The 13,037-nt window shown below is 47.1% G+C and overlaps 1 protein-coding gene across 11 annotated transcripts in view; it reads left to right on the forward strand.

Annotated features, from left to right (window-relative positions):
* DIS3L2 (DIS3 like 3'-5' exoribonuclease 2) overlaps positions 1-13,037 on the forward strand; it is a 398,793-nt gene that overhangs the window by 233,425 nt on the left and 152,331 nt on the right. For all 11 annotated transcript variants that reach the window (XR_008619304.1, XR_008619302.1, XR_003677896.2 and 8 more), the window contains exon 10: positions 2,712-2,791. Coding sequence is in view for 6 of the 11 variants with exons in the window: in XM_028482691.2 (XP_028338492.1) it covers positions 2,712-2,791 (80 nt within the window). In the remaining 5 variants the exon portion in view is untranslated. The remainder of the gene's footprint in view (positions 1-2,711; positions 2,792-13,037) is intronic.

Genomic DNA, 13,037 nt, shown 5'->3' on the forward strand with positions numbered 1-13,037 from the left:
GGGTTGTCTTTTCATCTTGTTTATGGTTTCCTTTGCTGTGCAAAAGCTTTGAAGTTTCATTAGGTCCCATTTGTTTATTTTTGTTTTTATTTCCATTACTCTAGGAGGTGGGTCAAAAACGATCTTGCTGTGATTTATGTCCAGAGTTGTTTTAATTTAGACTTTTATTTTTCTGGCTTAAGAGCAGATTTTCTTAAAAAGGTGTAGTAGAGGATTGGTTTGAGTGCTTACAGGCTAGTCTAAGGTTTTTCTCAGAAACCATGTGTGGGCCCTCTCAGAAATGACATTTGCAAACTAATAGTTGAAGCCTTAAAGTTTTACTGTGTCACACATGGCTGAATTGATTTGAGGCTGGAAGTGTTTTAATGGGCATTATTATTCATTCATAGAAATGAAAGTCTCAAAACACCCAGAGACATTTGATTTTAAGAAAATATAACTTCCCAGTCAACTCTGCAAGTAAACCAGTAAACTGTGGTCCCCATCAAGCTAAGAGTATTTTTTATTTTAACTTGAGGAACGTTCTTTCAGTTTCTTATGTTGTCATTGTGATGGTTGATGGAGAACCCAAACTCTCCCACCACCAAGTCTAACATTTTCAGTTTCAGTTCAACAGGTATTTATTGAGTACTCAGGATATACAGTGCATTTGGCTGGCTTTTATGGGGGATACAAAAAGGAACAAGAAGCAGACAGTTCCTTTACCTTGTGAATCAAGTTCAAGATCCTCACCAATTTAGAGCCCTTTACCATGGTATCAGGATTAATTTCACTTCCTTGTCTCTTCCTGTCAGCATGCATGCATTTATTCATTTAACAAACATTTGTGAGTTGCAACCTCTGTTCATAGCACTGTAACACAAAGCCCTCCAAGAGCTTGCTTTCCAGGGGACATGGTGCTTCTCTTTTCCTCTGGCACTCTTGTGTAATTACAGTTTCTTTTACATAGTGAAACAGATTATTTCTTTATCTCCTGAGACCTCAGCATTTATGTTCCCCACACTGTATGTGCCTGTTCGTGAGATGTTTAGCGAGAAGAGTGAATCTTCTGATGAAGCACTCTTCCTGGGACTGTGCTCTCAGGGCTCTTGTTCCTCCACCTGAGTGGCACCCACCTTTCCCTGTCCCCTTTTCTTAGTGTACCAGTGAGTATATAGTTTTACCAGATTCATCATTTTAAAGCTATTAACTGTATTAAGCAATAGGAATCTATAAGATTGTTGAATATCCTTATAAACAGTATTATGTATCTGATTATTTTTTGATTGGAGGAGATTTGATACAGTGTTAATTTTTTCCACTTATAATAGTAATACTTAATCATAGCGCGAATTTGAAAAATATGGACAAGGATAAAGGAAAAATATTAAGCCATAATTCTACTACCCATCAATCAATTCTACTAACAATTTTTTTTACTTTCCTTGATTCAGAAATCACATTTAAAATTTAAAAACATTTAAATTAATACACAGTAAAATTGACCTTTATTTGTTGTACAGTTCTATGAATGTTGACACATATAGGTTCATGTAGCCACCACCACAATCAAGATACAGAAAAGCTCCATTCCTTCAGAACAAGCACCCCTTTTTAATCCCACCTTCCCCAAGCCCTGAAAATCACTTATGTCTCTGTTATATAATTTTGTCTTTTTGAGAATGTCATATATAAATGGAATCATAGACTATGTCAGCTTGTGAGAGTGGCTTCCTTGACATAATACCTCTGAGATTCATCCAAGTTGTTGCGTGTATAGTAATTTGTTCCTTTTTGTTGCTCAGTGGTATTCCGTGGTGTAGATGTACCACAGTTTGGTTATCCATTTATCCAGTTACCATTTAAGAGTCTTTTTTAAAGAAACATCTCGACATTTCTGAAATCCTGAAGTACTTTAAAATCAATGTATATATTTAACGTGGTCGGGGTTTTTGTTTCCCCAAGAAGCTATTATTGAATTGGTAGTGTGTCCTAGAGTTAATACTGTCTTAGAATCAAGGTATTATGGTGGTGAGATGATCAGTGTGGAGGATCAGAGAGGGCTGGTGAGGTTTATCAGGAATAAGGGAACTGGGCAGTAAGGGGACAGGTAAAGGAAGGCCCCGGGAGGTTTGCCGCCCAGCGCCCAGAGCTGCTTGGCGGCCTGTGAGGGCTTTGGGGGAAGTTTTGAGCAGGAGAGCAACATAGGAAATAAGACTTTAAGAACAAAGCCAACTAACTGTGGTGACTGCCAGGATGTCCCCCGTCATCAGCGTTGATGAGGCAGGAGGGGCCCCGGGGAATGGCAGCCGTGGTGCCGATAGTACTGGAGGGAATGGAGGAAGGGCTTGAGGAGAGTCCAGTGGGAGCAGGGAATGCTGGCTAGAGAGCCTGTGTGGGGGGAGGGGAGGGCGGCTCCTGGGAAGCCTCATTCATGGAAGCTGCCTCACTTCCACCTGGTCACACCTGTTCTAACTCAGGATCAAGGAGACGTAGGGGCCAGTCAGCAGAGAGAAAGAGAAAGACACTCGGAGACAGTATGGAGCCTCGTTATCCTCCCCCAGTTTGCATTTTATTAAAGATCCCCCGTTAGAGAGACAAGAGAGAAGTTACTCTCCACTTTGTCTACCATTTATACATTTGCAAAAGAGCTGTTCTTTAAAGCTGTACTACAGTGGGGTCAAGTGTCTGTTATTTGTGGCCTTGCTAATCATGTCTTCAATCTTCCCTAGAAAAGACTGTGTCTTCACCATCGACCCATCAACTGCCCGAGACCTCGATGACGCCCTCTCCTGCAAGCCCGTCGCTGATGGTAGGATGGAAGCTTCTCTTCCCCCTCTTGGTGGCAGGCAGCGTGCACCCCTGTGTGGCCAGCCTGGCTGCCTGGTGCTCCCTGAACTTGCCGTAGGCCCCTGAGCCTACACAGTGTGTGACCTAAAGATTGTGCTCCTGACTGACTTCAGTGAGAGTGAGAATAAGAAATGTCCTCTTGCTAGGACCCTTCTCAGGCCTCAGAAGGGACAGCAGTGAGGGCAGAAGAACTAACTTCAGGCCTGGCCCTGCAGGAGGCTCCAGGGAGGGCGTCACGTGTTAAAGAAGGCCCCTAAGCTCTGCTTCGGGGAAGCACGGAGTTTTTTTACCTGAATTGAACGACACGCTGGGGTGATTCGGGGGGTGCCGTCCAAAGACGTGCTCAGCCGAGGCGGCAGGAACACCTCCCCTGAGGAAGCCCCTCAAGGCCTGAGCTGGAGAAGCTTGCTCTGCCCCGCGTAGGTCTTCATCTGTCCAGCAAGTTGCGCAAGGCAGCTGTTAGAGGCTCCTGAAACATTCTTTGGGGATGGAGCCGGGAAGGAAAAAGTGGGATTTGATGCCAGTGGTCTTTGAAAACTATCACAGGGGGAGGGGAAAATGTGTGAGGTGTGAAAAGAGCAAACCCTCGCCATGCCCTTCCTAATGCCCCTCCAGATGAGCCGCTTAGAGTCTGGAGCGGCTTCCTGCCCCTCACTGGGGTGGGGTCTGGTGACTGCTGTGGCTTTAGTTATTCTCCGATATGGCTTTGGCACTAACGTGGCCTTTGGTGGCTTGCCCATGATGGTATGCAGTCTTGTGGCTTCAGTCTCCTGCAGAGTGTTGGTGGCCCAGTGGCCCGGTCTTGGCAAACACTGCAGAGATGTTCACATAGTCCATTAGTGCAAAACTTCATGGGCTCAGCGTGTTGTCTCTTCTCCAGAAAAAAAAGTGAGGTTCAGTAGATACAAAGCTGAGAGGCAGAAAACCTCAGTGCCCAGAAGTGCTTTCCTCTTCTTTTAGGGAGTCTCCCTGAGACTGTGGGCAGTGGCGCTCAGTGTTTCCAACTAAAGAAAATTGAAAGGGAGGTAAAGCATAGAGAGAGAAACGTCCCCATGGAAATTTCAGAGGAATTATATATTTTTAAAATCTGAAGTTTAAGCAGCCTACTCAAAACAGCAAATACTACGTTGGTTTCTTATACCCTGAGCAATCTTTGCTGCATGGAAAGGCTTGGGCATATCACTCTCACATCCACTTCCCTGAGCCCCAGCTGAAAAGTGCCCCCTGGCAGAAAGCCAGGTGACACTGGACCTCACTTCCTGTATTTCCTTTCTCTCCAGCGTCATAGCCCTGCTCTATTTGTAGCCTAATGCTTGGAAACGGTTGCTTCGTTTATTTTGGCCACTTCTATAGTTGTTAATGGTGGAAGGGTAGGCCCAACCCCTGCTAGCCCATCTCAGCCGGCTCACACGATATTCCCCTTGCAGGGACACCGGGGAGCCGGCACGCGTCTTGCCCCACTCACTCCACATGCTACGTGCCATGTCGAGGGTACCAGGTTACCAGCAGAGGCTTCGTGTAGGCCAAAGGTGGAGCAGGAAGGATTGACTGGGGACAAGTTGTACGTGTTTATAAATTTCCAACCAAAGAATATGCTTTGTCAGACCGTCGAAAACCAATTGTTTTCAATCTGCTCTTCAGGGAGAACATTCATAATGAGGGAGGTCATTTAGCAGTGCAAGATGAAGGAAAAGGAGAGGAAGTAGAGGTGGGGAAATGAGGCGGAGAAACATTATAATTGTTTAGAGATGTAGGTAGAAGAAACTGGACTGGAGGTGGTGGCATTACTATTAATGGGGGTGGGGAGGACAGCTGTGAAAAAGGGGTGATGACAGAAAAGAATCAATGGAAATGGATTTGGAGTTGAGGGAGGGGAATCCAAGACGGGGCAAAAGTTCCAACCTGGATGGCGAGGAGATGGAATCGACAAGTTAGAAATCGGGGAATCGGGAGGACCAGCTGGTTTCGGAGAGAGCATGTCTACGTGGAGCTGTCTGTCTGATGATATGTGTTTATATAAGCTGCTGCAAATGCTCTGCAGAGGAGGCTAAATGCGTGCAGTCCGTCTAATCATATGCAGAGAGCCAGGAGGAAGAGCAGGTAACTCAGCAAAATGCAAACAGCGATTTTATTAGGATGATGGGTCCATAAGTGATTTTTCTCTTTTCCCTAGTTTCCAAATGTTTATAATGTGGTAATAGTAGCTTTATAATGAAAAGATTTTGTAGTAAAAAAAAAATTATGAGGTGCCAGCGATCACAGGCTGCCCAGTAGCCGCTGCCCCAGGTGATCAGACACCTTCCATGCGCTTAGCTATTCTTGCATTCCAGGGGAGTAATTAACATCCGGTCATTTGGCAGAGCAGCAGAAAAGGGACACGGCAGAGGAGTCGGGGAAAGAGTCTGAAAAGGCCCGAGTTGGGCAGTCCAGCGTTTTTATGGTGGCACTTCTACAGCTGGCCTTTGTGACAGCTGTCTCTGCCAAGGCCATTTATCCATGGAGATGAAAAGTGAAAGTCAGTTCCAGTTTGGATTGGGGTGAGGCTGGCCGAGTTCAGGTTCTGCTAGTTACCAGTTCATGTCAATTCTTGCTTAGAGGAAAAAAAGTTTAATGTTTCAAAAAGCAAATAATGTTTTCTGGGCATATTTACGTCATCTATAACCGTTTTTATTTAAAGAAAATATAAAGGTTAAACTTTCCTTCGGTCCCATTGAAATCGTCTGAATGACTCTTCTGTGAAGATAAAACGCGCAGACAGAAGTAACTTATTTAGTCCTTACTCTCCCTTTCTGTATGTAGAGTTCAGATGAACCCCCAGGACTTGTTACCAGTATCTCCTATAGGTGCGAGATTTCTACCAGTCACCTAGCCCGGTAATTTTTCACCTCTTACAGCCTGTAAACACACTTGAGGGCGACATTCCCACGAGCATTAACCAGCCCGCTAACTTTAACATGGAGTCTTTCACTTTAGCTCCAGAAGATATTTAATAATGCAAGTGAGTAAGACTGGTCATAATGATAACCCAGAACCTAAAGACAGTAAATCACACACTCCAGTGTTTGATTATTGTAACAGACCTTTGCAGCACACCTCACGGTTGACCTCACCGCTCACGTGTGGGAGTGCCACAGTTGTGACATCACCCTCTGGTTTTCAGATTACCTCTACAGCATCTACTTACTGAATATCCAGGTTGCACTTTAACTCTCTACCTTACAGGCAGCCCATTTGGCCTTAAGATTGCATGACTATCAGGAAATCCTCCCCTGTAATGATCTGAAATACCACTGTCTTCCTGTAATTTTCCACTCGTTGGTCCCATGTATGCCCCTTGGGAGCCTATAGAATAAGTCTTGTCTCTCACGTGACAACTCCTCAGATACTAGATAATGGCTGTCATGTGTATCTGCATTACAGCGTCCCAGTTAAGCATCCTGTATATTTTTCTATGTCCTGTAGCTTATTAAGTTTGAGCCCATTTCCCATGTCACGGCGTTACTTCTGCCTTTATGAGCTCTGAGGTAAATGGCTGCCTGTATCCTGACTTCTCCTCCCTGGCTGCCAGGGCACGGTGACTCTCTCCCAGCCAGTTCCAGCCACCTGTTCTGTTCAATTAAGCCTGCATTATTGCTTTGCTCTAGTCTCTGCGAGAGGAAATTATCAGTCAGGCAAGTCAGGACCTTTATTCAGCGTTTAGTTGATTCAGGCTCCCAACAGATCCTACAGGAAATTGATGTTCCCTGCTTCTCTGGCGTCTTGTTTCTCTAATGTTTTGTTCTGTAATGAGTGCTCTGCCATTGAACATGGCAGGGTTATCCTAGCCAGACCTTAGAAATGAAGGATTGGAGAAAGGGGGAGTGGGGACTGACTGCTAATGGGTTTGGGGTTTCTTTGGGGGGTGATGAAAATGTTCTGAAACAACTAGCTCAGAGTTATACAGCTCTGTGAGTATACTGAAAACCCCTGGGGGAAAATGAGTGAATGGATGAATGAATTAAGAATAAATAAACAAATCCATTCATCCTTGAGGCTCTTTGGAAATTGGAATTTATACCTTAACGATAACTTAGCAGAAGTCTCGATGGATTGCCTGGGCTGGATACCCAGGGTCGTAGCCCTCTCACCCGTCTCTCCTCCTCGCTGCCTTCACCTCTGAACCACGACAGTCCCACCCAAGGAGTGCACCCCTGTGCTCAGCCGCCTGCCCGTCTTTCCCACCCCCACAGAGGGCAGCCATCTGACTCAGAGAAAGCGGGGTCTGTCCTACTGTCCAGGTATGAGAAAGTGCTCAGGTCATCATCCAGCCTGAGGGACCTCAGGAACGCACACTACCTGCACTGCTGTAGGGGGCGCCAGTCTTCCTGCTGGTTTGCCTCTTGTCTGGCTTTCCCTTTCCCTTCCCTGAGGAGGATGGACTAGGGAGCTCTGTTCCTGGGAGCCCTGTTCCTGGGAGCCCTTCTCACTTAGGGAATAGGAACAAGAGACTAGGAGAAAGTCTGTAAGAATTTCATAGAATTCCTAAACTCTGGACTTCCCCGTATGGTTCTATGTGTCACCTGCTGAGAGTTCTTATCACGAGTGGTCATCTTTGGAGGCAGTGAGGAGGTAGGAGCTGGAAAGACTGTGCTCCCCTGGGTTAGGCTGGAGAGCCTGAGCAATAGAATGGATGGTAGTAATTTTAATGAGCAAAGAGCAGAGATGAAGGCTCTGGATCTGCTGCTGGGGAGGAGGAGAGCATGGGTGGGAGTCCTGGAGCTTATGAGTACAAGGTTCCAGCAAATCGCAGCAGCCAGGCCAGACCCTCTTCCTGGGCTCTGTTCTCACCTCTGGGAAGACCTTACCCCGCCAGGCATTCACCCCAGCCCCTTTATGTTTCCCTTCGGGTTGGCTTCCTCCTCTCACAAACCTAAGTCTCCATCCTGGAAGACCTTCCTCAGCCCCCTACAGCCTCAGGAGTGTTCACACCTTCCTTTGTCCATCAGGACCCCTTGAAGAGCAGTCTTCTTGCTGCGGCTACTTTCCCGCTTCCCATTTATTTCTTACTCCCGCTGCTATGTGGCTTCAGAAGGTTCAGTGACACAGCTTGTCCCTGACTTCAATTCAGCAAACGTGTGTGCAGTGTTTGGCTTTTCATCTACTCTTCTTTGGACTTAGGGGGCTCTACTTGCCCTTGGCTGTAGTTTTTGGACTACTTTTCTCCAGTTGCCCTCTGTAACTCTTCTCCTCTGCTCCCTCACTTCCCGGGAGTCTCCAGTCCCCTTCCTTCCGTGCTCTTCAGCCTTTGCGCTCTGTTGCCTTTGCCTGCATTGCTCTTTCCCTGGAGAGCCGTGTGGCTGAGTGGAGATCAGGTGGGTCGCTCTCTCAGTAAGGCCTTCCCTCGTCACTCTGCCTCTAATTTCTTCCCCTCCCACCGGCTCTCCACCATCCTTGCTTTACTTTTTCCCTCGTCACTCATCACCCACTGACGTGCTATTGACTGTCTTGTTTCTTATCTATCCTCCCACCGTACGCCCCCCGGCAGCGTGAGGCTCAGAGCCGGCGCTCAGTGAGTCAGTCGCTGGTGGTACGCACAGGCTGCCGAGAGGAGAGGGGGTTCCCAGGCGGAGGGGAGAGCGTGTGCAAAGTCCCAGGACGCCAGATACATGGTGTTTTGGAGGGAACCACACAGAACTTGAAATACCTGGACCGTGAGGTTCAAGTGGGGTGGTAGTCGTAGATAAAGCAGGGAGGAGATCATGAATTCTTTTGTAGGCCCTGCTAGAAAGTTGAGACTTCATGGAGAGCGGGTGTGGGAGGACGGACTGCAGTATTTAAACCTCAGTTTGAAGAATAAACAGGGGTGAGCCACACAGTGGGGAGGAAGAACGTTTTCAGCTAAGGGAACAGAGTGTGCGCCGGCCCTGTGGTTCAAAGGCTTCGGCACCGAAAGGAACCGGAAGTCAACGTGACCGAACCGCGACGGGGTGGGAGGAGCCTGTGCGGTAAGACCGGAAAGGGGCTCGCAGGCTCCGTTCCGGAGTGGGAGTCATGTCCTGAGTGGAATGGGAAGCAAAGAGCTTTCAGCAGGAGAGAGTCAGGATCCAACTTGCAGGCGGAGGAGATCTCTGTGGCAGCAGTGAGGAGTCTGGATTGAGCGTGGTGTTAAGATGGTCTGAGTTCTGAGAGACAGCAAGTGCCCCAACCAAGGCAGAGGCTGAGGAGGCAGACCGGGAGGGAGGAGCTAGCCGGGACAGGAAATCGGGGCAGGACTTGGGCTCCGGGCCGCTGCAGGAGCCTCTTAACCGCTCTCTCGTGTCGGCCTTTTCTTCCCACGGATCGAAGCCAAGGCAGGCCTTGTAAAATGTCGATCTGATCAGGTCGTTCCCCCGCTCCAGTCCCTCCAAGACTTCTCGTCCTGCTGAGGATAAACACCCAAGTCCTTACCGGGACGTACTGCTGTCTCGTTTGTTTGTTTCTTCTACCCTTCCTACTGCGGTCTCTAACGGCCTCTCCAACCTTGTTCCCCACGGTCCCTGTCTCACCCGCCCTCCTCCAGCCACCATGGCCGTGGTGTCGTCCTTCAGACACGCCGGGCTGCTCCTGCCTCAGCACTTTTGAACTTTCTAATCCCTCTGTCCGGACCCCCCTTCTCCCAGATCCCTCACTACTCCAAGTTCTACTCAGATGTCATCTCAAGGAGGCCCTTCCTGACCACCCTATTGCCACAGTCTTCTCCCCACCCCACCACCCCCTGCTTCTCGATTCCCTTTAAGGTACTCTTGCGGGTCTGTCCTCCGGGATGGTAAGCTTTACAAGGGAAGGGATGTCCTTTTGTTCACTGTTGCACCCTCAGTGCCCAGCACACTGTGTGTTACATAGTTGACACACCTGGAAATGTTTGTTGAATGAGTGAATAAGTTAGTAAACTTTTGATATTGGCAGTAGGAGAAGAATCTAGAATCTCATCGAAGTTTCCGGCTTGGGCAGTGGGCAGAACATAATGGCATTCAATAGGAAATATTGAGGAGAGCTGGTTTTGGGGGGAAGGTGGTGCGTTCAGAGGTAAGCACATGTTGGGTTTGCGGTCCCTGAGAATCATCCAGGTAGAAATACGAAGGGGACAAGTCAAAGGAGTTAGGGCTGGAGATGGAGATTTGGGAGTCATCAGTACGTGGGCCTGGGAGACGCCCAGGAGAAGTCACAGACTGAGAAGAGGACCCTGGCTGGGCCCCTGGGAAGATGTGGAAAATAACTGAGAGGTGAGGCCAGGGAGCCTGGAGGCGAAGGAGAGAGAGGGGAGAGGGGGCAGGCAGAGCAGGCTAAATGCAGAAAAGCCATAAAGGCTGTAGGAGAGTCAGGTAAGAGAGAACCGTGAAGTCTTTGGGTTTGGCAACCAGGAGATCATTGACGACCTTGAGAGGCTAGTGTCAGTCAGTGGCTTTGAGGAGGGGAAGCCAGACTGCAGGTGGTGGAGAAGGGAGTGGAAAACAGCAATGGAGGCAGCTTTCTCTAAGAAGCTTGGCTATGAAACCTCTGAGGGGCAGGGAGGACAGGACAGCTTGGAGAAGGAGAAGTTGAAAATATAGGAGTGAGAGGAGCTGATGATTTTGCAAGTTCTTGAAGAAGAAGGTGGGAGTGAATTCAGGGTATACGTGGAAAGTGAGGCCAAGACATGGAGGGTAAACACGTCTTCCCTTGAGGCGGAGAAGCAAGACGTAGGGAATGGGCCGCTGCTGAGTATTAACCCTGGATAATACCCACTTCGGCTGTGAGAGGAAGCGGCCCTCCTGCTGAGGGCAGATGGGGAAGGGGCTGTGTACGGGGAGCAGGGGATAGTGAAAGGGCTTGGATGGGGGAGCTGACCGGAAACGGATCATACAAGGCCTTCCCAAACACCGTTCACGTGTGCCGAGTTGGACTACTACCAAGCCTGGGTGATTTTCTTTGGCCTTCGAGGTGTGGGAGCAGAAGTCGCAATGATACAAATTTGGGGGTTTGGTGAGAGGGAGAACATGGTGGACACCAGGACAAGGATGCTGGGACCTGCTTCCCCTCTGAGCCTGTTTCTTCTCCGTCCCCTACTTTTATAAAGACATCATCACCTACCACCTAGTCAACCACAGTTTTGTTAAAAAAGGGAATCCTGGAATCACATTTGCTTCCTCTTCCTCTCAGCACCGTTGTCACGGCCTTGTCAATAATCTCCCCTCCCCCGCTGCGCGCCGCCTACCTGGCTACCCAGTTAGTTTTCTTTTATGTACACACACAGACCAGATCATGTCACTTTTCTGCTTGAAAATCTTCTCGTACCTACAGAAGGGTCCACATTTTTTAGCAGAGCTTTGTTATCAAAGTCCTTTAAGATTAGTTCCCCAGCCCCCTCTGCCACCTTCCCCACCTCCCAACGCCACTTCCCCCAGCACATGGACACGCACGCGTGCGCGCGCACACACACACGCCCCTAATGGTGTCTGGCCACTCCAGGCTTTGCATATCCACTTCACTCTACCCTGCCTCCCAGCCTCTGCCTTGCCCTTTGCCCTCCAGTTAGAATGCCTGGCCTCCCTTCCTACTTCTGTGTCAGAATTTCGTTCAACAGCAAGATGAAACCTCTGCGGCGCTTTCCTTTCCTCCTGGCAGAATGAACTGTTCCTATCCTATCAGCATATTTTCTTCATGTGTCTGATGCAGCAGTAAATATCATTGCTTGTGGATTTAATTCTCCTTTTTGCTTGTTTCCTAAAAGCAGGGCAGTACTCGGACATCTGTATATCCTGAGGGTCATGCATGGTACCCTGCATTTGAAAATCGCTTGATCGAATCGGTCTAACCAGGCATCTTGTTACAAGCGTTTAGCGTTTCTCTCCTTTTTCTGTTTCTTACCTTGCCCTTTTTATTTCCACCGTGCTTCGACCCTTAAGTTTGTGGGTTGTTTATGGGCTTTTATGCTGACCTATAAGCTTACACCACATGCCCTCCTACAATGTCTATTTCTTTAGAATTAGGTGTACCTTTCCCTCATCACAGTCATGGTTTTCAGTCCATCTCCTCATGTCTCAGTGATACTGAGAGATAACTGAATTATATATTATGATCATGACATCTGGTCCTGCAGCTCTGTGAGTTGGCATATCTGAGGCTCACTTCTTCCCCATTATTTTCTTGCATGAGTCTCCTGAATAGCCTGCACTACTCTTCTCACTGCATACCTACAGGCTTCCACGGCAAGTTGTTTATTGCTTTTATTTGTCATTTTTATCCGTCTCCCTCCTGTCTGTGTCCTTGCCATTTCCAAATTCAGTGAGTGCTAATTTTCTGATAAAATTTACTTATTGAATGAACCTTAACGTGATAGTGAAGGTCAATAACAACAACAACAAAAAACCAATTTATGATGCAAAAGCCAGAACTTTTCTTCCTTTAATTATTTTGGCAAACAGGCTTGCTAGTTAAGAAAAGACTTTTTAACAACCAAGCACATCTTCGATGGCAATACAGTCATCTGTTAGTTTGGAGAAATAGAAAGTTGGTATTACAAAAATCCAAGTATTCCTTTGTTAGCAGATAGATCTTAATTAATAGCATGTTGAGACATCGGAAATTGAAAAAGTTTGTTTTTTATTACCCTCTGTTGGAAGTGTTTGGAGGTTAGGTTGGTATAGGGAGGTAATGCCAAGGTAATTCCAGAATGTAGAAATCAGGTGACATTTTGAGAATGGAAATCAACTTTTTAAAAAATTTCATTTATTTTATTGAAGTGTGGTTGATTTATAGTCTCATATTAGTTTTAGGTGTGCAGCGCAGTGATTCAGTTACACATGAGTATGTGTGTGCGCGCGTGCGCGTGCGCGTGTGTGTATATTCTTTTTCAGATTGTTTTCCCTTATAGGTTATTATAAAATATTGAGTACAGGTCCCTGTTGGTTATCTGTTTTATATATAGTAGTATGTATGTGTTACTCCCAACTTCCTAATTTATCCCTCCCCCTCCTTTCCCCTTTGGTAACCATAAGTTTGTTTTCTTTGTCTGTGGGTCTATTTCTGTTTTGTAAATAAGTTCATTTGTATCTTTTTTTTTTTTTTAGATTCCACATATAAGTGATATCATATGATATTTGTCTTTCTCTGTCTGGCTTACTTCATTTAGTATGATACTCTCTCTCTAGGTCCATCCATGTTGCTGCAAATGGCATTATTTCATTCTTTTTCATGGCTGAATAATATTC

This window comes from Physeter macrocephalus, chromosome 2, assembly GCF_002837175.3.
Source record: "Physeter macrocephalus isolate SW-GA chromosome 2, ASM283717v5, whole genome shotgun sequence".
In the NCBI taxonomy this organism is placed as follows: domain Eukaryota; kingdom Metazoa; phylum Chordata; class Mammalia; order Artiodactyla; family Physeteridae; genus Physeter; species Physeter macrocephalus.